Consider the following 27,180-nt stretch of genomic DNA (forward strand, 5'->3'; position numbering starts at 1 on the left):
TGTAGACAGATTATGGAAAGGTGCAGAAACAACAGGGTTGCCATGGTGGGGGACTTTAACTTCACCAGTATTGATTGGAATTTCCTTAATACACGAAGTTTAGATGGGGTGGGATTTCTTCAGTGCATCCAAGAGGGGTTCTTGAAACAGGATGTGAAAAGTCCAACTAGTGGAGAAAACATACTGGACCTGGTTTTGGGAAATGAGCCAGGCCAAGTGACAGGCCTGATAGTGGGTGAACATTTTGGGAATAATGACCACAACTCACTATGTTTTAAGTTAGTTATAAATAATGATAAAATCGGATAAATTGGGGGAGGGCAAATTACAACAGGATAAAACAGGAGCTAAGGAGCATTGATTGAGAGCAGCTGCTGTCGGACAAGTCCACGTCTGACATATGGGATTTATTTAAAGACCAGCTGATCAGAGTTCAGGATCAGCAGGTTCTGGTCAGGAGTAAGGAAAAGGATGGTAATGTGAGGAAACATGGATGACCCGAGAGGCCGTAAATTTCGGTTGAAAGAAAAAGGAAGCATATGTAAGGTTTAGGAAGCTAAAATCAGACTGGACCCTTGTAGAATATAAAGACAGCAGGAAAGTTCTCAAGCAGGCGATTAGTAAGGCCATGACCAAAAGAGGTCATGAAATGTCCTTGGCGAGCAGGATCAAGGATAATCCCAAGGCATTTTATACTTATATTAAGGAAAAGAGAATAACTAAAGAGAGGGTAGGTCCACTCAAGGATAAAGGAGGGAATTTGTTCTTGTTGTCAGAGCTTGTGGCTGAGGTACTAAATGAGTACTTTGCGTCAGTAGTTACTGAGGAGAAATTGGAGGATAGTGAAGGCAGAGGGGGGCCTGCCAAAGTGCTGGGACATTTTGAGATTAAGGAGGAGGTCGTGCAGGGTCTTGTGAAAAACATTAAGGTGGATAAGTCCCCAGGGCCTGATGGCATATTTCCTGGATATTGAAAGAATAAAGTGAGGAAATTGCTGGAGCTTTGACAAAGATCTTTGTGTCCTCACTAGCAACAGGTGAGGTCAAGGAGGACTGGAGAGCAGCAAATGTTGTGCCTTTGTTCAAGAAGGGAAATAGGGATAATCTAGGTAATTATAGGCCAGTGAGCTTCACGTCAGTGGTAGGGAAGCTGTTGGACAGGATACTGAGGGATAGGATTTAAGCACATTTCGGAAAGGCATGGCCTGCCTAGGGACAGTCAGCATGGTTTTGTGCAGGGCAGGTCATGCCTCACAAACTTGATTGAGTTTTTTGAGAAGGTGATAGAGGTGCTTGATGAGGGTAAGGCAGTGGACGTTATCTACATGGTCTTTCGTAAGGCATTTGATAAGATCCCTCATGGTAGGTTGAATCAGAAGATAAAGACGTCTGGGATTCAGGGTGAATTGCAATTTTAGATTCAGAACTGGCTTGCCCATAGCAGACAGAGAGTAGGGGTGGAAGGCTGTTATTCTGGCTGGAGCTCCGTGACCAGTGGTTTTCCAGATCGGCGCTGGGTCCTCTGTTGTTTGTGATATATATCAATGATTTGGATAAAAATGTAGACGGGTGGATTAGCGACTTTGCGGATGACACTAAGATTGGTGGAGCTGTGGACAGTGTAAAGGACTATTAAAGAATACAGTGGGATATGGATCAGTTACAGATATAGGGAAAGACGTGACAGATGGCATTTAATCCAGGTAACTGTGAGGTGTTGCACTTTGGGAGGCCAAATGAAAGGAGAAAGTATACAGTTCTTGGTAGGCCCCTTAATAGCACTGAGGTACAGAGGGATCTTGGGGTCCAGGTCCATAGTTCACTGAAAGTGGCCATGCAAGTGGATAAGGTGGTAAAGAAGGCATCTGGTATGCTCGCCTTCATTGGTAGGGGTACGGAGTATAGGAGTAAGGAAGTCATGCTGTAACTATATAAAACTTTAGTTAAACTGTACTTGGAGCATTGTGTTCAGTTCTGGTCGCCCCATTATAGGAAGGACGTGGAGACTGTGGAAAAGGTGCAGAAGAGATTTATCAGGATGCTGCCTGAAGTAGAGGGTATGAACTATAAGGACAGGTTGGACAAACTTGGGTTATTCTCTTTAGAGCATCGAAGGCTGAGGGGAGACCTGATAGAGGCACAGATAGGGTAGACAGTCAGAATCTGTTCCCCAGGGTAAAAATGTCAAACAGCAGAGGACATGCTTTTAAGGTTGGGAGAAGTTTAAAGGTGATGTGAGGGACAAGTTTTTTACGCAGAGAGAGGTAGGTGCCTGGAAAGGGTTACCAGGGGTAGTAGAGGAAGCAGGCAGTTTAGTGGTGTTTAAGAGGCCTTTAGATAGACACATGAATATGAAGGGAATGGAGGGATGTGGATGATACACAGGAGGAGGACATTTAGTATCAATCAGCATCAAGATCGGCACAACATTGCGGGCCGAATGGCCTGTCCAGTGCTGTACTGTTCTATGGTCTATAATATCAGTAATGTACAAGGACATGAAAAACAGTTGTGGATAATCACCCTGCTCGGGTCATTGCCGTGGGAGATTCCCAGGGTAGGGTAAAGCCACAATAATCTTCAGTTGCCGCGACGATGGTCTTTTCTCCATTATAAGTTCAGAAGAGGAGATCTTCACTGATGATTGTAAAATGTTCAGTCCCAATCACTGTCCATCAGGTAGTAACAGAGACTGTGCATGTGTGAAGCAAGTCCTGGACATCATTCAGTCTTGTACTACTGAGTGGCAGGTAACATTCTCACTACCCAAGTTTCAGACACTGACCATCACCAACCTAATAAACTCCCAACGCCTCTGGAGGTGGCAAAGTTCCAGAGTCTGTGGAATCGTGCCCTGGTGTCAGTCTGCGTCTTCAGGAGAGAAAGAAATCAAAAATAGTAACTGTGGACTGTGAATATAACAAAACCAACTTGTTGCAAATGGTGCAACTTAGTACATTTGACAGGAGAAGGATCTTATTGAAAAATATACCCTTCCCCAGCACATGATACCTGCTATCACTTGCCAGCATTGTGACCGCTTCACTTGTCAGTGAGGTGAGCTGCAGCAGCATCGTGGGGCAGGAAGGACGCTGAAAAGGTTTGCAGTATAAAGTACACCCTCTGGCCTTCATGGTGTTGCATTTAGACACCAGAACGCTGGAAGGTAGGCTCATTGAGATAATTTTTCTTCTTGGTTATTATTACAATATTTATGTATCTGTGTGGGCTTTTCAGCAATTATTATCTGATTAAATTAATATCATTGGTGCTAAATATCAGCATTTCCACACATGCTCTAACAGCTTTTCAATATTCCAGAAACAAAATATTTTTGCTTGTAATAGTTTAACATGGGCAGGCTAGAAAACGTAAGCAAGTTCTGATGTATTGGCAATAATTGGAGTTAGTACTAGGAATGTAATGAATCCTATTGTTAGAATTTGGATGCTCATTATGTTCAGTCCCTTGATAATGTTGAGTGAATGATTATGCATTGTAATGCTGACCCCGAACAATATCTGCAGTGAAGACTAGAAAGATCCCTGAGGCGTTAAAGGCAAGAGCAGCAGTGGCTCCCACTGTCGTGGTAATTCTGTACCCGACTGATCCGCACACCCTCTCTCTTGAACCTCATCCTGTAGGCTCCTTGTCAAACCATGTGGCTGGGCTATCTCAGGTGGTCCACTCCCTGAACTAGAGTCATAGGGTCGTACAGCACGGAAACAGGCCCTTCGGCCCAACTGATCCATGCTGACCAAGATGCCCATCTAAGCTAGTCCCATTTGCCCATGTTTGATCCATAACCTTCTAAACCTTTCCTATCCATGGACCTGTCCAACTGTCTTTCAAAAATTATTAATGTACCTGCCTCACCCACTTCCTCTGGCAGCTCACTCTGCATACGTACCACCCTCTGTGGAAAAAAAATTGCCCTTCAAGTTCCTGTTAAATCTTTCCCCTCTCATCTTAAGCCTATGCCCTCTAGTTCTTGATTCCCCAACCCTGGGGAAAAAACTAGTTTCCCCGGTGCATGCCCTGAGGTTCCCATTGACCAAAATGAACTCATCCTTCCTGTACATAACATAGCTACTACGCTTGTGATGCTAAAGAGCATCTTGCTACCTTTCCTTTTGTTAAGATGATGAACACCACCTTGGGTTTGAATTCAGGACCCTTGCTCTTATTGTTCCTTCTTACCCCTCTATGTACAAGTTAGCAGGACTTCATTTGACTGAACTGCATTGCAGTCTTAGTATTCATTAAGGAGCAATGTTTCTGCCGACACATTTATAACTAAATATTCTTAAAATGGAAGGAAAGTCATTATCAATCTTGTTTATGTTGGTCAACTTTTTAGGAATATTTAACAGGCATGAAAATGCATGAACAGGCATAACTCACTCTTGCTGACATGGCCTAATCTTATTTGCTGGGACATTCCTTCTTCTTGAATTAGAGTCACAGAGTCATAGAGCTGTACAGCACAGAGACAGGCCCCTTGGTCCCTTTTGTCAATCTGTACTATCTATACACTGTCCATTTGCCCACATCAGGAACATATACCTTGCCTACTTAAGTGTGGGTAAACATTTGACACAACTGAAAACCAAAAAAAACCCCTGCAGATACTGGAAATCTGAAATAAAAACAGAAAATCCTGGAAACACTCAGCAGATCAAACAGCATTTGTGGAAAGAGAAACAGTTTCAGGTTCAGGACTCTCTGTTGGTTCTGATGAAGGTTTGAAACATGAATTGTTTCTCCCCCCCATAAACGCTGCCTGCCCTGCTGAGCGTTTCCAGCATTTTCTGCTTTTATTTGACACAATTTAAAGGCTTCCAGACAACTTCAGAGGGCAATTAAGGAGCAACAAATTAGAGTGGGACTGGAGTTGCATAACGACTAGATTGGACAAGAATGTTATGATTTAGCGTCTGAAGGAGACTGGTAAACTAGATGGATTTTTACATCAATATGGCAACTTAGTCACAGGATCATGCAATGTGGAACCAGGCCCTTCGGCCAACATATCTGTGCCAGCATCACCCACCTGTTTACAGTAATCCCATTTAATTCACACCACATTCCCATCCACTCTCCCTAGATTCTACCTCTCGCCTACACTCTAGGGGGCAATTTAAAGTGGCCAATTGACCTATCAACCATACATCTTTGGGATGTGGGAAGGAACTGAAGCACCTGGGGAAAATCCATGCAGTCATAGGGAGGACATGCAAACTCCACACAGATAGCACCAGAGATCAGGATTGAACCAGGCCTACACAGCTGTGAGGCAGCAGTTCTATATACTGTGGCATTGTGCCACCTACGTGGCCATGTTACTGAAGCCAGCTTTTCACTTAAGGTTTGCTTAGAATTATAATTCCCAAAATAGTCAGGTACCATTTCAATTAAGTTGTCGGGATTGTGATCCATAGCACAACTAGTGGACTACCAGATCAAGTGTTCATAAACAGTTAAAAGCAATGATACCTCAAGAACCTGGGAATGTTATTCACAATTGTTGATATATTCCAAAGGCCTTGCTCTGTCAGACCGTCCAACATGAAGTTCCCTCTGAGTGCAGGCTGTGCAATGGTCTGGATTCTGGCTGTAGCTTTTGGCTTACCATTTGACCCATCACTGGATGAAGATTGGATCAGCTGGAAATCATTCCATGGGAAGCAGTACCAAGAGGTAAGAGGCAGTAAATGCTTGTTGTTCTATCAAGGTTCTGAGCTAATGAAGGTTGTAGAGCTTTCTCACAACTCAAATTACATTGAAACAGTAGCTAGCATTTATCCAGTGTCTTTAAGTAGTAAAACATCCTGAGACCCTTCAGGGGAGTCAAGCGAAATTTGATACTGTCACCAAAGGACATAATACAACATAACCAAACACTTGATGGAGGAGGTATATTTTAAGCATCATCCTGTAGGAGGAGATGGATGGAGGTGCAAGGTCCAGGAGAGGAATTCCTCAGCAATTTGGGGTGTCCAGGAGGCCATTCTGGGAGGAGTTTGGGATCTCAGAGGGTGGAGGGTTGGAAAAAGTTACAGATACAGGGAGGAATAAAGGCATGGAGGGACAGCAGAGCAAGGATAATGATTTCAGAATGGAGGCATCACCAGACCTGGAGCCAATGTAATTCAGCAAGAGAGGTGTAAGTTAGAAGGTGCGTTGCAGTGGTTGGATGAACACAAGGCAGCAGGACTATTAACTGACCAGAACACCAGAAGTGACAACTCAACTGCTAATCATTCTTTATATAATTTTTTCCTGTTACTACTTTATACTAAGATTCAAAACATAATACTTTTAATGAATGTATGAGCTGAGCAACATTTCAGAGTCTGAAGATATGTTTCCCAAGGTCCTTTATGGAATTATTCTGTTAAAGGACAACACAGAAAAGCAATTCAAAGATATCTAAGTTACAGAACTGACCAATTAGTATCCAGTTAGGTAATCTTAACTTTGTGAATCTGTTGAGGAATTAATATAGCTTTTAACATCATTCTCTCAGCATGTTAGTATAGAATGCTAAGACACATTAATCTCCTGGAATGTTCTACATAAAGAATTACACATCTCAACCAAGCTTAGACAAGTGTGTGACAAGCTGGAGAGTGTGGTTTGTTCACTCACTGCTTTGGCTGAATCTCTGCTCCAGATCTGCCACACGGTAATGGGATGTGAACAGTAGATGTTCCTGGCTGGGTGGTAGCGGGAGCTGAGTGGGAGCAACAGGAGAGGAGGGGTCATTCTGAAAGGCTTCTTTCTGAATATAGTACCTAAGAGGGCTGTAGTTGGCCTGGTACTTTCTAGCAACCAGGAAGGAAGATGCACAACAATGAGAAATTGGAGATTCCCACTGGTACCTACATTTATAAGAGTCTGACTTCCATTAAGGATGCTGGTGAGAAATCCTTTAGAGCAGTACTGCAGTAACATTTACTCAAGAGTAGACTTGTACACAACAGTTCAAGAGTACACAGCAATTTGTGCAGAATGGGACCCTGCTCAAAAAACAGCAGAGGATCACTGTGGGTGAAATTCAAGGTCCTGACCCGCTTCCAGCAGATAGCCCACCTTCTGTTGTCATTAATAAGGTGAGTTATCTTCTAATATTGAAGTTCAGAGCTATAGTGGGAATGGAGAAATGGGAATATTGACATGGAATGTGGAACCTGTCCATTCCCATTTGATTGGGCTGCTGGAGTAATAACAAATATTGGGCACAATGATCAAATAAGTTAATGTTTACTTTTAGTGCAATGTTGCTTTTTAGGAAAATGTGAATCACAGAAGAATGATTTGGGAGAAGAATATGAGATACATTGAACAACATAACCTGGAGCATTCAATGGGGAAGCATTCATTTACTGTGGGAATGAACCAGTTTGGCGATCTGGTACGTACAAAGTGGGAGTGAGGGATGCCAACGTCCAAAAATACTGTCAATGGATGAAAGGTGATGGTCCACCATAGAACAAATGTGAAGTGTACCAAATGTTCATCTTGTTTTGGTGAAGGATCACAAACGTTGACTGTTTCTCTTTTCACAGATGCTGCCTGACCAGCTGAGTTTTTCCAGCATTTTATGGTTTTGTGTCTATTTTGTTTAATTTGATTACCTAACTGCCCAATGCTGTTGGAAAATGAACACCAGATGTAATATTAATCCAGTGCAAAGTATTGAGAAATACACACATTTTTGTTTGCCCTAAGGGATATTACATTTGCTTCCTAGAGTCCAGGGAGTTTAGGGTTATATGAATTACTCTGAGCATAGTAAGTGGTTAAAGAATTAAAAAGTTGATGGGTATGTGAGAGAGATTAATGTACAGGACTATAGGGAAACATGGAGAGAAGGAACAGGATGAAGAATGGATCTAATGGGCCAAATGGCCTCCTCCTGTGTCTTCAGTGTCATGGGAAGCTCAGAGGAGAGTGCCATTGGGAACCTCAAGTCATGATTCCCTTTCCTGGCTTGTTCGTAGGGCTCTTCGAAACTGGTCTCATGCTTCATTCAAAATCTTGCAATGATCGGGCACAATTCCAGCCTGTAGCTCGGGAGTGGGAGGAAGAAGAGGTGGAGGACGAAATGAGGAAGAAGGGTGTAGCTGTGTCAAAGAGAATGGTACGAGGAGCCCACTCCTCTAGCTTAGGTCTCAGACAGAGAGACGGTTCTTCTCTGCCAGAACTTGGCAGGATAAGTAGCAATTCACTATGTTCTATACTGTCCCTGGCAATGACTTTCAACGCGGTGGAAACCTCACCATCTCCTTACCACATTCAGTGCCATTGCCCAATTCCTGAGGATCACCAATGAACAGAAAATAACCAGGAGATAGTTGGTTGCCATAGTTCCTGCAGCACTTTGGAGACTGATTACACTTCTGTGAGGGATCAGTTCCTTACTTCACGCAGCAATGCAGGAATGCAAGGAGAGGTCTCCACAGCCATAGAGACTCGGATGAATTCTCCATACAAGCCGACTTTTGCCACCTGGAAAACCAGGAGCAGCTTCTCCTTGGATATTTCAACATGTGTGGACTCCAAGTCACACCATATCCTCAGTTGGAAGTAGACATTTTTTCTCCTTTGATCAGTCACAATGTGGGAGTTGTCTCTGTAACAATAATATCAATGTTTCCTCTCTATAACCACTCTGCTGGATGAGAGACAACTCCTCACCACCCTCATGGAAAACAGGGAAGGTCAAGGGATGCTGATCTCCCAGCAGAGCCATCACTATCAGCAATAACAAAGGAAATCCTGAATGTCCCTGGTGGTATAGTTCACGTGACCATCTTTCTGTTTCTGGTCACCTCAGGCTCCAGTAATACACTCATCGTGAAAACCAGAACCAGGCAATTCAGCAAGCCAAGCATTTTCCTCCATTCAATCAAGATCAAAGCCATTTAATATTCATCCAATCAGCTTGCGCATTCCCTTTCGTTCCTGGCTCCCAGTGGCTGCTGCTTGATTATCTCAAAACAGCACCATAGCCAGCTGGTAGACTGACGTTCCCTTAGCACGGCTGTGCAGAGTGACCCTGAGCAGCTGTGGGCCTGGATGCACTGCGTTCGGACGGCATGGTCAAGTCCTGAGTAGTGGCAGTCGGGGGTGGTCAACTGATGGACGAGCATCAAGGTCAGTGGTGGGGCAGCAGCTGTGGAAGCATGAACTATGTCACCCTGAGGGAGGGGCACTGATCCTTTGCCCAGGGAAGTATTGCCATTCCAACAGGGCAGGGCATTAACTGGGCTGCCAATCTGCTGGGGAAGTGGCTTCTTCAAAGCTCTGGCCAGCAGTAAAATCCATAGCCATGATGGCACAACATGGACTTGCATGAAGATGACCTGAGCCTACAAGGCAGAAGCTTTCAGTGCAGATCTCATGCATTGAGTATTTTGTCTTTGGGATGCTCTCCATGGTTGGCTTGGAGTGTGTTGACGTGGAACTGGTCACTCTGTCCATACTGGAAAGGATGGGCTCAGGCTCCACATTAGGACATTTGCCAGGTCGGAGCTTCTCTTTCCTCCAGTACATCTCTGATTGGCTGAACGATGCCAGAAGCATCTTTGTGTTCATGGGTGTCAGCCTTCACCCATGCTGCCTTTACACAGCCCTCATCCGCACCTTCCAGAGCAGGATTGGGATGCGGACTCACCATCGAGGGAGCTGGAGCACTCGCTGTCCTTTCCTCTGGCCTGCTTAAAGTTCACTTGTACTGGTGGTTAGAGCTATGGTCATGGTAAGGTGAGAGGTGCATGTTTAAACTATTTGATTCTTATAAGACTGGAGAAACTGTGGGATGAGGGGTAAGTGGGATGGAGGATGCACACACTGTTACCCTCAGTAATCTGCTATTCTCTTCCCTGCTCTGTGCTGGCTGGGCTCATGACCGCTATACCCTCTTGCCCAGGTGACTTATCCTTTGGGCATAGTTGGCATCACTCCCAACTGTCTCCTGCAATCTTTTCAGCTGTGTGAGCTAACCTCCTGCAAGAGAAAGAGTGTCAGTGATTATGACCCAGTGTGTGCGAGGATGTGAGTGTGCGAGTGCATTGATATATTCAGCTAATGTCTTCCAGCAGATGTCATCCTAAATCTCAACGTATCACACAGGTGATAGGTATCTTTCTTCAATGGAAGAACATGCTGCGGAAGTATCTGCCTCCATCTCAATCTATCTTTGAGCAATGAACATCTTCCAATTAATCCCTCCATGTCAACCATCAATGTCCTCCTTGCCATTTCTACAGGTCCCTTGTTTGGTGAAGCCTACCAGCTCTTCTGCAAAATGCTCTACTGTGGTTGCTTAAAAAGGACGTATGTGTGATTTTTCTCTGAAGTTAAAACGACCCATTTATGGGATCACACATACGCTGTGAGGAAATTGAGCCACAGATGTCAGCAGCTCTGATTTGCTTAGTTAATAAAGTCCCCTTGTTGACAGTGATTCTCAAACTCTTGTTTCTAGTGGTCAGAATTTAATGAATGCTTTTAGTGCAGTGAGCAATTATGGAAACATACTGTGAAATTGTAAAACATTATGATAGAGTCTTCAAACTGTTAGAAGTTAACATTTCAGATTTCTTGAATTTCTAGACTCTGGAGGAATTCAGGCGACTTCTGCTGAATACGAGCAGGATAAAGGAAGTTGAGAACTCAACTTGCAAAGTATTCACAGCACAGGCGAATGCTCAATTGCCTCTGAGTGTTGATTGGCGGCCTAAGGGCTACGTTACTGCAGTGAAGGATCAGGTAACTATCGGCTGCTCAGTAGTTTTAAACTGGGCAGTTTATTGATAATGGGCAATATCAAAACTTCACTGGGATAGATCTTGAATTTGGAAGGGGCAGTGTTGAATGAATAATTTTCTATAATTTGCTGAAGTTTTTATAATACAATTAATTGCTGAAGATGAAATTATTGGGCTTTTTTGACTTTATGTAGCATTCTTTACAGTCCGTGATTTTCTACCCAGTCACACAAAGAAAAGCCTTTGATTTTCCCATATTTCCCTTGTTTCTTTGTTTGTTCTCTTTAAGTTGCCATCTGTTGTCCTCCAGCACTCCCTTCCTCCCTCACACTCCCTTGATGTGCTGCAAGTCTCCTGGACTCATTTCCTATGCTGACCAATCCCTCTCTTCACAAATATAGTACTGCCTTTCATCTCTTCCAATGTTCACAAATTGCTTGAAACTCAGGGAAAATCAAAAAAAAACTGAGGAATGCCGGAAATACTCAGCAGGTCAAACAGCATCTGTGGAATGAGAAACAGATGTTAATGTTTCAGGTCAAAGATTTTTCATCAGTCCTTACAGAATCTGTAGTTTTTCTCTTTTTGATTAAAAGTTTTAAAATGTCTCTGAATGTTGGAGCAATTTAAAAACAGTTAAAATCCATGATTGTCCAAACAGCTGGCAGAATCCAGCTCCAAGCTTTGCCCCCAAGAAAGGCTGCCACCTAACCCACACCACTATATTTCTTCCCTTGACTCACCTTCTTGCCCTTGGAGTTCAATATTCCTCAATAACTGGGAAGACAGGAACTGCTCTGCAGATCTTCTCCCCTCACTTTGAATCTTTGTTTATTCATTAGGGCCAATGTGGTTCCTGCTGGGCATTCAGCACCACGGGAGTACTGGAGGGACAGGTATTTAGGAAAACTGGAAAGCTCGTTTCCCTGAGCGAACAGTACCTGATGGACTGTAGCAGAGCTGTAGGAAATGCAGGCTGTAATGGTGGATCAGTCATGGCCAGCTTCTCGTTCATAAAAGAAAAAGGTATTGCTTCCGAGCAGTCCTATCCGTACACTGCAAAGGTAATATTCCTTTTTCTTCGACTTCATTGGTTGTACCTGTCACACGGTTTTCTGACTTTATTTGCTCAACTTCCTCATTGCACAGTCGGTAGAGTTGCTGCCTCACAGCGGGAGAGACTTGGGTTCAATCCGCACCTCTGGTGCTCTCTGTGGGGTTTGGACGTTCTCCCAGTGATCGTGAGCTTCCTTCGGACAGTTGGGTTTCCTCCCACATCCCAAAGGAATGCAAGTTGGAGGTTAATTGGCGGCTGTAAATTCCCCGTTGTGTGTAAGTGAGAATCTGGGGGATGTTGATGGGAATGTGGAGAGAATAAAAAATTGGTTCAGCGTGCTTGATGGTCAGCACAGGCTTGGTGAGCAGAAGGGGTCTTTCTGTGATGTTTGACTCTACGATAATGTAGCATTTTCCAAAGAGCTAGCAGATTTACGTTGCACTTCAAGCAAAGTTGTCTAATCAGTGCAAGGCAATTCCTGGCCATTGTTTGGGTCTCATGTACTGGCCTTTTTCTGGTGTGTTTTGCTCTAGAATGGTGATTGTAAATCCAAACAGAGCAACATTGTTGCCACTTGCAAAGGTGTCAAGCAGATCCCAAAGGACTCTGAAGCGGATTTAGCTGCAGCAGTGGCCACAGTTGGACCGATCTCTGCTGGCATCGACGCAGAGCACAGATCCTTCATGTTGTACAAATCAGGTAAGGAGCAGGATTTGAGACAAAAGTAGAAAACTAGAGCTGTGGTTTGGTGACACTAAACTTCAGTTTCAAGAACGGAAACAGAAAATGCTCAGCAGGTCAGGCAGCATCTGTGGAAAGAGAAACAATTAACATTTGGGTCTTCTGAAACCCTACTGGGAACAAGATTTTGTTCCGCTGTCCCAATGGGAGAGGTAAATTGGCCCACGTCTGTTATAAATGCAAACCAAGGATAACATCCAAAATAGCCCACAGATCCTCCAAAATTGGTCTTGGGCCTCATCCTAATTTGGGGCAGCTCTACTGTAAAGAAGCTTTGGATTTTTTTCAGGATTTGGCCATTGCTGGCATTTATGGTCCACCCCCCCAATTGTCCCTTGAGATGGTGATGGTGAGCCACCTCCAGCTGAATGTCTTTCTCAGCCATTTGAGAATCAAACAGATGACTGTGTGCACTCATATACAGACCAGTTCAGAGAAGGACAACAGATGTTGGCCGTCCAGGGACAAAGCAGAAGAAAGGTTCAGAATTCTTTCCGTAGCCCCCCTTTAGTGCGCGAACATGAGGAATAAATGCTGTTGGCCCATTTTACATGGACAGATTGACGATTAGCAGGTAAACTGGTGGCTAAGTATGTGTTTTTTTAATGTCATTTGAAATTAATTTTCATGTATTTAAAATTGACAGGCCCTCCAGCTATTAGTGCAATTGATAAAATGCGTACATTTGCACTAATCCAACATTAATTCAATTTTTAAAAGTTTTCTCCACATTCCCATCAATTACCCCTAAATCCTACCCCTCACCTACACACTGGTGCCCATTTACAGTGGCCAATTAACCTATCAACCCGCAAACCTTTGGGATGTGGGAGGAAACCGGAGCACCCAGAGGAAACCCATGCAGTCACAGGGAGAATGTGCAAACTCCACAGAGAGAGAGTCCGAAGTCAGGATTGAACACGGCTCGCTGGAGCTGTGAGGCAGCGGCTCTACTAACTGCGCCACTGGTCCACCCACCTAATCTCGGAAGTTTAAGGAGCAATTTGGAAGGTACAATAAATGCAGGTCATGCCAGTGATGTTTACGGCCCGTGAGCGAATAGTAACAGAAGATCCAGCTGAGTGATATACAACATAATCTCTCACAATGCATAGTATTGCCACTTCCAGAAGGAGAAAAGCAGGAACTTCTTTCTGCAACTTTACTCTGTTCCCTCAGAATCCATGAAACAGGGTCATTTCCCTGCATTGGTGGGGTAGGGGAGGTATTCCTGGCCTACTGAGAAGTATGATTGTGGGATGATACTCGCTTCCCAAATCACCCCCTGAACTCAATGACTTCCTAGATCATTTCGAAAGGCAATTAAACTTCACCCACATTGGTGAGTTTGGAGTTACACTGTAGATTGCAAACTTCCTTCCTTCAAGGACATTAGTGAACTAGATCAGTTTTTCTGATAACACGGTTGTTTCATGACTCTAGATTTTCACTCCAGAGAGATTCCTGATAAGCAAGACAATGAAAGTTTATGGGAATTGAAGTTACAGTCAGGTCAGCCATGATCTTATTATGGGCTAGATCAGGCCTGAGGGGCCGAGTGGCCTTCTCCTCTTCCTGTTTTATGTTCAGATGTACCTTCCTTTCCTAAGAGGATCAGCAAAGTCACCAACTGAGCCACAGATGAATAAAGAAGAAAGTTTTGCACATTCAGGTCCAACTTCTATGGAAATTATGAGAGCTGTGTCTTGCCTGGACCCTACACCTGTACTCTGAGTCACCTCTTAATCCAATTATTGCTTGTGGGCACTGCAGTCACAAGGGGAGCAACTTGGTTCCTTCATTAATTGGGACGCTACTGCTCATTGTACAGGATGCAAGAGAACTGAGAGGAGAAGATAGATCAAAATGCAATGGAATTGTAAAATCATAGAAACTCTCAGACACCAAAAGAGTCCATTTAGACCATTGTGCCAACTGCTGGTCAACAAAGAATAAATCTACCTCCCTGCAGTTGTTCTGAAGCCCTGCAGGTTACGGTTCTTCCACTAACATCCAAGTACTGTCTTCAATGAGCTCCCCTTCTCTACCTTGTCTTGTTCTCCATGCACCTCATCATCCATGGGGTTATAGTCTTGGCAATACCACCCTTTCTCTTTGGGGGAAGATATTTACTCTGAAGTTCTTTCTTAGATGCCATCATTCTGAGACTGAACCATTGTTGTTTCCAGTTCGTTTCTGCTAAATGACTTCTCACTCCAGTAAAATGGACCCTTTCCTGCAATCTAAACCTAGAGTTGCACCATACCACACACCCCTTTGTTCCTTCGTTATTGGCTTATTACCTACCAGATAAATGACTTGAATTGAAGAATTATGTATGCTCTATACCCTTTACACTGACCGTCTCCCACTTAATATTAGGGCAATTGAAATTGCCATTTGCACTTGTCCAGTACTTGCTTACAAGTTTCCCTTTCTATCTCCCTCATACTGTTTGGAGATCTACTCCCATCAATGTGATCAGTGTCATTCCACCCAAATAGCCTCATTTGACTATCCTCTCGTTCCTTCTCATAGTTGGAATTATTTCTTTAAATAATATTGTCATCCACTATTTTTATCCCTTCTTTAACCTTGTAACCAGGCCAGCATCCGCAGTCTCTTGTGTCTCCAGACTTTCTATCCCACATGAATTAAGCTGTACTTCCATAATACCTATAATATCATATTTCTACACATCATTCATCAGTGCCCTCAACTCAGCTGCATTACGTACTATACTTTGAGGTGTTAGGATTAAACCATTAGGCATTTTCAGAGTTTATATTTTGTCTTTTTTCTGTTTTCTCTACCTTAAGCTCTTTCATTAACTTTCTGCCTTTCATCCCCAGTTCTGCTTTTCTCTCTTCAGAATCTTTGTTCCATTTCCCACCCACATGTCAGGCTGGTTTAAATCCTTCCCATCAGTGCTAGCAAACCTATCGGAAGCAAGAGTTTAAATAGGGTGTAAGTATCATTGGAGAGGACCGACTGTGGTAACTACAGAGGGGTTTCCCAGTTGTCTGCTACAGGGAGAGTCATCGCCAGGTTGCTCCTCTACAACTTCCTCCTAGTGGCTGAACAACTGTGCCCAGAGGACATGGTCTTCACCTTGCAACCAGTCCAAGAGAAATGGAGGGAGCAACAAGACCCAATATATACAACCTTTCTCAATTTCACTAAAGTCATTGACTCCATCAAGTGGGAGGGTGGTGGAAGACCCTCCAAGATGATCTCCATCTTACACCTTACATTTGCTTCAGAGTGGGTCCACAACAGAGTGAAGCTCGGTGAAGCTGACCTGCCTTAATGACTACCATCCAGCAGCACCTACATCATCTGTAATGAAGTGCTTTGAGAGGTTGGTTATGGCGCGAATCGACTCCTGCCTCAGAGAGGACCTGGATCTACGTCAATTTGCCTACCGTCACAACAGCTCAACAACAGATGCGACTTCTCTGGCTCTTCACTCTGCTCTGAACCATCTGGACAATAGGAACACATCCATCAGGCTTCTGTTGATTGACTACAGCTCGGTGTTCAACACAATCATCCCATCTAAACTTATCATCAAGCTTCAAGACCTGGGACTCTATACCTCCATCTGCAACTGGATCCTAGAATTCCTCATTGGCAGACCTCAATCAGTGAGGATTGGTAACAACATCCCCTGCTCGCTGACCGTCAACACAGATGAACCTCAAGGCTACGTGCTTACCCCCCTGCTCCACTCTCTATACACACATGACTGTGTGACTAAGCACAGCTCCAGTGCCATATACAGATTGGCTGACAACACCACTGTGGTGATACGTCAGTGTACAGGAGCAAGATAGGACACCTCATTGAGTGGTGCCCCAACAACAACCTCTCGCTTAATGTCAGTAAAACTAAAGAACTGATTGTTAACTTCAGGAAGGGGAAGGAAGGTGAACATGCGCCAGTCTACATTTGGGGGATCGGCGGTGGAGAGGATCAGCAGCTTTAAATTCCTGGGCATTAACATATCAGATGGCCTGTCCTGGGCCCAACACATAGATGCAATCACAAGGAAGGCACACCAGCATCTCTACTTTCTTAGAAAGTTAAGGAGGTTCGGCATGTCACCGAACACACTTACAATAGTGGAAGGAATGCATAACCTCACAGTGCACCCATCCCGGCAGCCCCATCAGTGGAAGAGTCTGCGCTTTCCATATTGGCTTCATCAGCCACCTCAGAGCCCACAGAAATGCAGTGGAAGCAAGTCACTCTCGACCCCGAGGGACTGTCTAAGAAGCAGGAGCAAAGAAGAGATAATTGAAGGAAGGGGGCTATGGAGTTCTACACCATTGAGGTGGGAAAGAGAGTATTGGATGATGAGCATGGTCTGAATTTTAGCACAGAAAGGATGCAAAGAGGATAGTTCAGAGGTCAGTGAGAGAAAGGTCACCCTTCCCCTTCCTCCTCCTCCAGTGGCTTTCAGCTGGGCGTGATATACCCACTCACCCTGATTTCACCATGAGAGGAGAAAGATCTTTCCTCGCTACTATTCCTAGAGCAAGATGTGGGTCAGGAAGCTGAGATGTTATGAATTCACATCAAATTTTTACTCCCCTGGGATCTCCCCTGCCCCATCCCATGTGAACCCCTGCACTGCAGAGGTTTTTCCTTTGGTTTCCTCATACAGAATTTTATCATTCCCACACAGGTTTCCGATCCTTATTGTAAAATTTGCCACATTGTTTGGAAATTCCATGATAACATGCCGTTTTTAAAATTTTCTGCAGGAATTTTTTATGAACCTCGCTGTAGTACTGTGAACCTTGATCATGGAATTTTGGTGGTCGGATATGGAATGGAAAATCAGAAACCATACTGGATCGTAAAGAACAGGTAGGTTGCTGAGTGGGAATTGGAGGATTGCATTAAACACAAGTTAATCTGAACTCAGACTTTGATTTTATTTATTATGAATCAATGAAAATGTGAGGTCACTCTGGTAATCAAAAGAGAAAATGCTGGAAGAACTCAGCAGGTCAGGCAGCATCTGTGCAGAGAAACAGTCAATATTTCAGGTCTGTGACCCTTTGTCACACTGACAAGTTTTCAAAATTATTTTCCACTCTCCTTGACTGGGATTTATACCTAATGTAATTAAATTTCACAGAAGACGCTTTCAGTTAGGGTCAGATGTATCCCATGACTAATACTCTGTCTTTAGGAGTTTACAAGTTAAAGTCCCATGCCAAGCATTTGAGCAATTCCTTATCTTAACTCCTGTTACAGAGGAAGAGCCACTCTGCAGATGTAGAGTCTTTCAAATGAGCAAGATAACAGAAGCCCTGCTTGCCTCTTTGGGTGGATGTACAGAATATCAAGACACTATTCAAGCAAGAGGGGTGTCCTAGATGAAAACAGGCTCTCCCTGTCATTATAGAATTATTGAAGTTCAGGCACAAGAAGAGGCCATTTGGCCTTTTGGATCCATGCCAGCCAACAGGTCATTAGGTTAATCCACCATTACTTGTGGGATAAGGTCACAAGTGGACCTTTATAAATACAAATTGTATTGTTCATTAATTGGATGCCTGGACTCATAACCAATACCGAGAGGAGATAAATCAAAATGCATTAACTTACAATAAGCTAAGGTTTGAATATTGCCGACGATTTGAGGAAGGAGGCTACACAAGTGAGGCTGGCAAAGAAAATTAAAATAAGAAATCTGCAGATGATGCAGGTCTGAAACAAAAACAGAAAATGCTGGAAACACTCAGCAGATCAGGCAGCATCTGTGGAAAGTGGAGTAGATGTTAACATTTCTGGACAAAGACCTTTCATCAGAGGAGACCTCACAAAATTTGCAGTTTTTTGCTCTTTGATTAAGTCTTACAATGCCTCTGGATGTTAGAGCCATTTAAATAAATGTTAAAATTCATGATAGGTTTGACAGCTAGCAAAGCTCCACTTCAGAGTTAACGTCTAAGGTCCAGAAACCTTCTGGTGAAGGGTCTCTGACCTGAAACATTAACTCTTTCTCTTTCTGTAGATGCTGCCTGACTTGCTGAGTGTTTCCAGCATTATCTGAAGAAGGGAAAGATTGGATTGTGACTACTACAACACACAGATTATGTGACAAAGGTTTAATTGACAGGGAATTTAGCCAATTATTCCCATGCTAGCTGGGAGTAATACTGTCACCATGTGCAGCCATGGAAAAAAGGCAGGTTATTAAAGTTAAAGCACTTGATGTGGCAGAACGGGTTGAAAGTTCATCAGCCAATTCTGCCTCTACTTCATCTCAAGTTCTTCAGCAATATTGTAGCTGTACAGATCCATGTGAAATGCAAAAAATCCCCTGCCAGGAGTCCCCATTCTGCCTTGCCAGGTGTTCCTTGCCCTTGCACACATGGAACGGGCCCTTTCCTTGATGGAAACTCTATACTAATTCCCCGCAGGCAGTCAATACCCCTTGGCACAGTGTTGATGCTCATCCCTTCTTGCTGCTCCTGATGCATCAGCAAATTCAGAACACGACAAAAATATCGAAAGGAGCTGAGTTTGCATGGATGAAGGAAGATGCTTGTACTGGTGAGGACTGGTTGTCCCTCTGCACATTGGACCTGGTTCACGTACAGGACCCATGTGAAGGCGAGAAATAAATGTGGGTGAAATGATTGATTGTTGTGTGGAGCACAGTTGTTCCAGAGATACTGTTGACCAGACACATTTTGTGGAAAGAACACCTGGGCTTAGAAGATTAAGTTAGAAGGGCAGGTTGCATACACTTGACTTTGACAAGTGAGCTCTAACTGAGGTGTTTAAAATAATAGTGACTTGATAGGGCAGATTCAGGGAAACCACTTCTTCTGAAACAAGGTAAATGTCAATCAAAATTAAAGGCATAAATTCAGCACAAGTTCAGGACATTCTACTCCATACAAAGGATGGTGGAAATGTGGAAGTCTCTCCCTCGGAAGCCTGTGGATGCTGAGACAATCGAAGCTTTGAACCCTGGCATATTTTTGTTGGGAAAAGTACCAAAGACATGGAAGCAGTAACTGAAGCTGCGGTAGAGATTGGCAAAGATCCAGTTAATGGAGAGAACAAAGTCCTGGGCTGAATGTCCTGTTTACAATGTTCCTATCCCAATGATTGCTATCTGTCCACCTGCCTTCATGATAAAGTAAGATTTTGCTTGCAAACCTTGTTTATATGAGAAAATCTTCGAAGAAATGACTTATCAGAACATTAATGCAGAACATTTTTGTTTACACTGAGAGTGGTGGGTGCCTGGAATGTGCTGCCGGGGTGGTAGTGGAGGCAGCTAAGATAGTTTATAAAGCTCTTAGATAGGCACATGAATGTGCAGAGAATGGAGGGATATGGTCCATGTGCAGGCAGAAGGGATTAGTTTAACCAAGTGTCATTAACTTAATTAGTTCAGCACAACATCATGGGCTGAACTCTTCTATGTTCCATGTTGTTTCAGTTGGGGACCAAGTTGGGGCAATGAAGGTTATGTCCACATGGCGAAGGACATGGATAACAACTGTGGAATTGCTTCAAATGCGGTTTACCCTGAGGTGTGACTATTAAAAGTATATCGTATGGAATGGATAAAGGAATCACTTTTTGTCTGCCTGGAGCTGCTGCTTTGCACTGTTGTTAATCTTCATTTAACTTTGTCACAGCCAGTTATGGATACAAAGTATTGAACTAAAGCACAATTCCTGTCATTGAGAGGGCTGAAATCCATTGCGCATGTTGAAGTGTTACATAAGTCATTAAGAAATTGCTGGGCATAGGTGATTCTGCATTGATATGTTGAGTGATGACATGTCCAAAGTGTAAAGCCTGTGGTCTGCATGTTTCAGCAGTACAGAACTATATAATAAAGTTTGCCAATAGTTAGTTGTTGTCCCTTTTCTTTGGTTTTGGGTACCTTGCCTGTCCATTCATAGCAGGGAATCGGCCATAACACACCCCGTTCTCGCCCACACAACATTGCCTGAAGACCCCAAAGATCCATCCTGTTTCTCATCTGTCTGCATAGTGGCACAACTGATAGAGCCTCTGCCTCACAGCTTCAGCTACTTGGGTTCGATTCCGACCTCAGGTGCTGTCTGTGTGGAGTTTGCACGTTCTCTCTGTGACCGGGTGGGTGCTCCAGTTTTCTCCCACATCCCAACAACATGCAGGTTGGCCATTGTAAATTGCCCCTGGTGTGTGGTGAGTGGTGGAATCTGGGGGGAACTGATGGGAATTGTGGAGAATAAAATGGGATTAATGCAGGATTGGTGCAATTGGGTGCTTGTTGGTTGATGCAAACCTGGTGTGCCGAAGAGCCTGTTTTGTGTGGTCTGACTCAGTGTCCCTGTGCACAAAGATGTTACCCAGCTCCATCTCAGCACTGATCCCTCTCAACCCTTTACTGCCTCAGTGATCATCCAATATTTGATGCAGAATGAATCACATTTCTAGCAACAAAATATGGAGAAGACAGTTGCCTTTAGCCCAGTCCAGAAGCTCTGTTCTCTTGTGGTCGATTTCATTTGCCTCTCTGTTCACTATCTAAAGCCAAACCAAACTTCTGAAACATCGGAATTCTATTTGATCTTGAGCAGGACTCCTGACCTTGCATCTTCTACATTACAAAGGCGCACCCTTATAATTTCACCCCTCTCAGTCCCTGCCACAATCTAGGGTATGTGGGATAAAAGGTAGACCATGGCTATACGAAACCGGCTGGACCAAGCTGGAGGATTGGAGGTCAGCTTGGACACCGCACCTTAGAAAAGTCTGCAGCATTAGGGGGAACCCAGTGTAGATTTAATATAGAAGGTTATAATCCCTGGAATTTAGGGGGGGTTATGAATCGATTTGTTTGTAATGTGGCAGCTCACCACCACCGAGGGCAATTAGGGATGGGCAATTAAATGCTGGCTCAGCCTGGGAAGCTCACATCCCTTGAACGAATAAAAGAATTAGTTTTTAAGGTGAGGTTACAGTGCAGGCAGGAAGAAAATGCATCTGCTGGTTGGGGAGCTCAGAACCAGGGAATCAGCTGAAAATTAGAAGCAGTCGTTTGTAAGTGAATTTTGAAAACATTTTTGCAAGCAGTAAGGGGTAGAGTTGTGGAACTCTTCTGCAAATGGCAGTTAATATAGGTCAATTATTAAGCTTAATTCCAAGATTGATCAACTTTGTTTGTCAATCATGCCATCGAGCAGCACTTATTCTCCCATAACCTGCTCATGGATGTCCAGTGTGCTTTCCTCAGGGCCATTTGATCCTGATCTCATCGCAGCTGTGGTGAAACGAGAAGCTCAGTTCCAGAGGTGAGTTGAGAGTGACTGCCCTTGACATTAAGTGACTGCCCTTGGCATTGACTGAGTGCTGCATCAAGAAGCCCTGGTAAAATTGGAGCCCATGGGCACCAAGGATAAAACACTCCAAAGTCTGGAGTCAAACCTCACAAGAAAGAAGATGGTTGCATTGTTGCAAGTTTATCATTCCATTGTCTAGGACATCTGTGCAGGAAATCCTCAGGACAGTGTCCAGGGTCCAACCATCTACAGCTGCTTTATCATTGACCCTCCTTCCTAAGATCATAAGATCAGAGGGGGAATGTTCATGATAATTGTACATGATTCAATTCCATTTGAACTCTTCAACAAATGAAGCTGTCCATACCTGCATTTAGCACACCCCTCAGATAACACTTAGGCATGGAATATGAAGGGCAATTCACGTTGGAAGTGCCAGGTAATAACCATCTCCAACAAGACATGGTCCAACCGCCAACCCTTGGCATTCAAGGGCATTACCAGTGCTGGGTCTTCCACCATCAACGACCTGGGGCCACAGAGACCAGGAACTCAACGGGACATAAATACATGGCTACAAGAGGAGGTCGGAGGCTGGATATCCCGCAGTGAGTGACTGAGCACCTAACAACCATTCCACCATCTACAAAACACGTATGCACTTCAACAGTACCACCAGGACAAAGCAGCCCACTTGTCTGGCACCCCATCCTCTACCCTAATCATTTGTTCTCTCCATTATGGCTGCAGTGTGTACCATTTACAAGGTGGACTGCATTTACTCACCCAGGCTGCTCCAACAGCACCTCCCAAGCTGTAAACCAAGAAGGACAAGGGCAGCAGGCAAATGGGAACATCACCACCATTTACAGGTGACACCACCGTAGTGGGACGTATCTCAAACGATGAGACAGTGCAGGAAAGACAGCCTAGTGGCAGGGTGTCAAGGTAACAAACTCTTCCTCAAGGTCAGCAAAAAAAGAGCTGGTCACTAACTACAAGAAGTGGGGCAGAGTATACGTCCCCATCTGTATCAATGGTGTCGAGGTGAAGATGGTTGACAGCTTCAAGTTCCTCAGCGTGCATTTCACCTACAATTTGTCCTGATCCAAACACATAGATGCTATGCTTAAGATACCACAACCATGCCTCTACTTCCTCAAAATGCTAAGAAAATTCTGCATGTCCCCGAAAACTCTCACCAATGTTTACAGATGCACCATAGAAAGGATCCTTTCCAGACGCATCACACTTGGTACAGCAACTGCTCTCCCGAAGACTGCAAGAAATTGCAGAGAATTGTGAACACAGCGCAGTCCATCACGCAAACCAGCCTCCCTTCCATTGACACCGTCTATACTTACTGCTGCCTCGGGAAAGCAGCTAACTTAACCCACCCCAGTCATTCTCTCTTCTCCCCCTCCCATCAGGCAGAAGATACAAAAGTTTTAGAACATATACCACCAGGCTCACGGACAGCTTCTATCCACTGTTATCAGACTCTTGAACGGACCTCTTATAAACTAAAGATGAACTCTTGTTCTCTCAGTCTACCTCATCATGGCCTTTGCATCTTATTTGTCTACCTACACTGCACTTTCTCTGTAACTGTATCACCATGTTCTGCATTTTTTCCCCCTTTTGTACTACCTCAACATACTTATGTATGGAATGATCTGTCTGGATAGCATGCAAACAGAAATTTTTCGCTGTATCTCGGTCCATGTGACAATAATAAACAAATTAGCAATCACTAAGTACCCTCCAAGTTGCACACCTCCTGTCTTTGAAACTTATTTTAGGTCCTTCCACAGTGCTGGATCTAAATCCTGGAAATCCTCAGCCAATCAGACAGCATAAGTGCCTTAACTAGAAGGACTGCATTAGTTCAAAAAGCTGGCTTCCCAGAGTTTTTGAGAGAGTACAGTAAATGCTGGCCTTGGCAGTGACACCCAAATCATGAGAAATTAATAAGTTCAAACAAGCTTGGGGAAAAGGTGGGCACATCATCAATCAGCCACAGCTTGCCTGAAGGGCTAGAGTGACGTGCCGACCATTAATGCCCTCATTCTCTCTGTCACCTCTTTCACCGCTGGTTCATTGGTCATGGTGTTCAAATTGACCCATGGTCTCACGCTCCTCTCTCTATGCAACTTTCCCCACCACTACAACCACCAATGAACTCTGCTATCTACAGACCGGATCCATTACTCATTCAGAAATCCTGAGTACACTGGTCCGTCATTTAGCACTCAGGATGTGTTCCCAGGTATCCAGTGACCATGATTCTATTAGTTTTAAAATACGACTATAAGACATAGGAGCAGAATTAGGCCATTCGGCCCTTCAAGTCTGCTCTGCCATTTGATCATAGCTGATTTATTTTTCCCTCTCAACCCCATTCTCCTGCCTTCTCCCCGTAACCTTTGACACCCTTACTAATCAAGAACCTATCAACCTCCGCTTTAAATATTTGGCCACCACTGCTGTCTTTGGCAATGAATTCCACAGATTCACAAGTTCAGTGAACTTGTGGCACAAATCAGCACAAAGGGGTATGATTTAGTGGCCATTACAGAAATATGCTTACAGGGTGGAGATGAGTGGGAATTAAATATCCCAAGGGTATCAGGTAATACGGAAGGATAGGCAGGAAGGTAAGGGAGGTGGGGTAGTGCTCTTATTTAAGAATGAGATGAGGGCAATAGTGAGAGATGATATAAGATCTAAGGAGCAGAATGTTGAGTCCATCTGGGTAGAGATTAAGAATAGTAAAGGGAAAAAATCACTGGTGGGAGTTGTCTGTAGGCCACTGAATAATAACGTTACAGTGGCACAGGCAATAAACCAAGAAATATTTGATGCATGTAAGAATGGTACAGCAGTTGTCATGGGGGACTTTAACTTCCACATAGATTGGGCGAATCAAGTTGGTCGAGGCAGTCTTGAGGAGGACTTCATAGAATGCATCCGTGATGGCTTTCTTGACCAGCATGTAAGTGAACGTACAAGGGAAAATGCTATCTTAGACCTGGTCCTGTGCAATGAGACAGGTAAAATTAATGATCCTGCAGTTAGGGATCTTCTTGGAAAGAGTGATCATAGACCCTAGTATGAATGAATTTCTCATATACAGAGAGGGTGCAGTAATTTGATCTAAAACCAGTGTATTATGCCTAAACAAGTGAGACTACAATGGGATGAGGCAGGAGTTGGCTAGTGTAGACTGGGAACACAGGCTATGTGGTGGGACAGTTGAGGAACAGTGGAAGATTTTTAAGAGATTTTTCATGGTGCTCCACAAAAGTATATTCCAGTTAAGAGCAAGGACAGTAAGGGTGGGGAGAGCCAGCCTTGATTAACTAAAGAAATAAAAGAAGGCATCAAGCTAAAAGCTCATGCATAAAAAGTCGCCAAGGGTAGTGGGAAATTGGAAGATTGGGAAAACTTTAGAAAGCAACAAAGTGCACAGTTCGCTGAAAGTGGCCGCACAGTAGGCAGGGTGGTGAAGAAGGCATTTAGCACGCTGGCCTTCATCAGTCAGGACATCGGGTTTAGGAGTAGGGACATTATGTTGCAGTTGGTGAGGCCGCACTTGGAGTACTGTATACAGTTTTGGTCACCCTGTTATAGGAAAGACATTGTCAAGCTGGTGAGGGTACAGAAGAGATCTACGAGGATGTTGCCTGGACTAGAGGGCCTGAGTTATAGGGAGAGTTTGGCCACACTGGATCTTTATTCCTTGGAGCACAGGAGAATGAAGGGTGACCTCATAGAAGTTTATAAAATCATCACCCACACACCTAACGACGTCACAAGATGCACACTGCATTTGAATGTAAGTTGCAGCTGTTGGGTGCAGCCATCAACCTTAGTTGAACAGTCACAGAAAACAAGGAACACGTTGTTCTGCGTTCACCAATAAGGTGTCAATAAAGGGCCTTTATCTGGACGTTACAGACAGCAGCAGCTGGCCTTTGTTTCCAATGTCAGAATGTTTGTCAGGGCCGTCAGCTTTTACATGGAGCAAATCAAATTGACTGAAGCCAAGCTTCTCTGATGGTGGTGACTTCAGGAGGAGATTGAGACCTTTACATCTCTTTGCTGCTCTTTCCCATCTTCCCACCATTTGTATCACATTCTGATCTATCATTTTTAGGTATAGAATGGATGACCCCACTCTTCCCTATATTAAACTCCATTTGCCAGAGGTTTGCTCAATCACTTAATTTACCCTCTGTAACCTTTTGCTGCCACCTGCATTAAATTTAATATCATTAGCAAACCTGGATTTCTGGCTCCTTACTCCTTCACACTCATCACTTCTGAAGCCCCAGTACATATTTCAAGACCACCATTGCTCACGCACAGAAAACTTTAGCCCATGACAACTATTCCTACCCCTTTCCTTCCTCTCAATCTGCAGTTTCCACCTGTTTTAAAAAGATCACTACCATCTTGGTACCCAAGAAAAATAAAGAAAAACACGCCTTAATGAATGCCGCCTGGTGGCTCTCACATCCACCATCATGAAGTACTTCGAGAGGCTGGTCATGGCAGGCATCAACTCCACCCCCCAGGCAACCTCGACCCACTGCAATTCCTCTACCGCTGAAACAGGTCCACAGTGGATGCCTTCTCACTGGCCCTACACTCATCTCTGGAGCATCTGGATAGTAAAGGAATCAACATCAGATTACTATTTATTGACTACAGTTCCACCTCCAATACCATAATTCCAAGCAAACTTATCTCCTAACTCCTGGACCAGGGACTCAACACTTCCCTGTGCAACTGGATCCTTGACTTCCTAACCAACAGACTACAATCAGTAACGAAAGGCAGCAACACTTCTGCCACAATTATCTTCAACACTGGTGCCCCACAAAGCTGAGTCCTCAGCCCCCTACCTTACTCCTGATACATTCACAACTGCGTGGTCAGATTCTACTCTAACTCCATCTACAAGTTTGCAGATGACACCACCACAGTGGGCCGAATCTCAAATAACGATGACACAGAATACAGGAAGGAGATAGAGAGCCTAGTAGCTTGGTGTCATGACAACAACCTTTCCTTCGACGTCAGCAAAACAAAAGAGATAGTTATTGACTTCAGGAAGGGGGCGGTGTATGTGCTCCTGTTTACATCAACAGTACTGAGGTTAAGAGGGTTGAGAGCTTCAAGTTCCTAGGAGTGAACATTACCAACAGCCTGTCCTGGTTCAACCACATAGATGCTATGGCCAAGGAAGCTAAAGAAATTTGGCATGTCCCTGTCGACCCTCACCAATT

At 44.1% G+C, this 27,180-nt stretch overlaps 2 protein-coding genes across 2 annotated transcripts in view; both read left to right on the forward strand.

Annotated features, from left to right (window-relative positions):
- Positions 1 to 27,180, forward strand: part of LOC127582617 (cathepsin L2-like) — a 195,890-nt gene that overhangs the window by 18,699 nt on the left and 150,011 nt on the right. The gene's annotated exons all lie outside the window — the stretch shown is intronic.
- LOC127582616 (procathepsin L-like) lies at positions 5,643 to 20,149 on the forward strand. Its single transcript, XM_052038059.1, has 8 exons — positions 5,643 to 5,699; positions 6,035 to 6,054; positions 7,314 to 7,416; positions 10,623 to 10,778; positions 11,620 to 11,841; positions 12,368 to 12,533; positions 17,345 to 17,450; positions 20,050 to 20,149. Exons 3-8 carry the CDS (start codon positions 7,315 to 7,317, stop codon positions 20,147 to 20,149), a joined length of 852 nt encoding a protein of 283 aa, XP_051894019.1. The 5' UTR covers positions 5,643 to 5,699; positions 6,035 to 6,054; position 7,314.

The sequence above is a fragment of the Pristis pectinata genome, chromosome 24 (genome assembly GCF_009764475.1).
Source record: "Pristis pectinata isolate sPriPec2 chromosome 24, sPriPec2.1.pri, whole genome shotgun sequence".
Lineage (NCBI taxonomy): Eukaryota > Metazoa > Chordata > Chondrichthyes > Rhinopristiformes > Pristidae > Pristis > Pristis pectinata.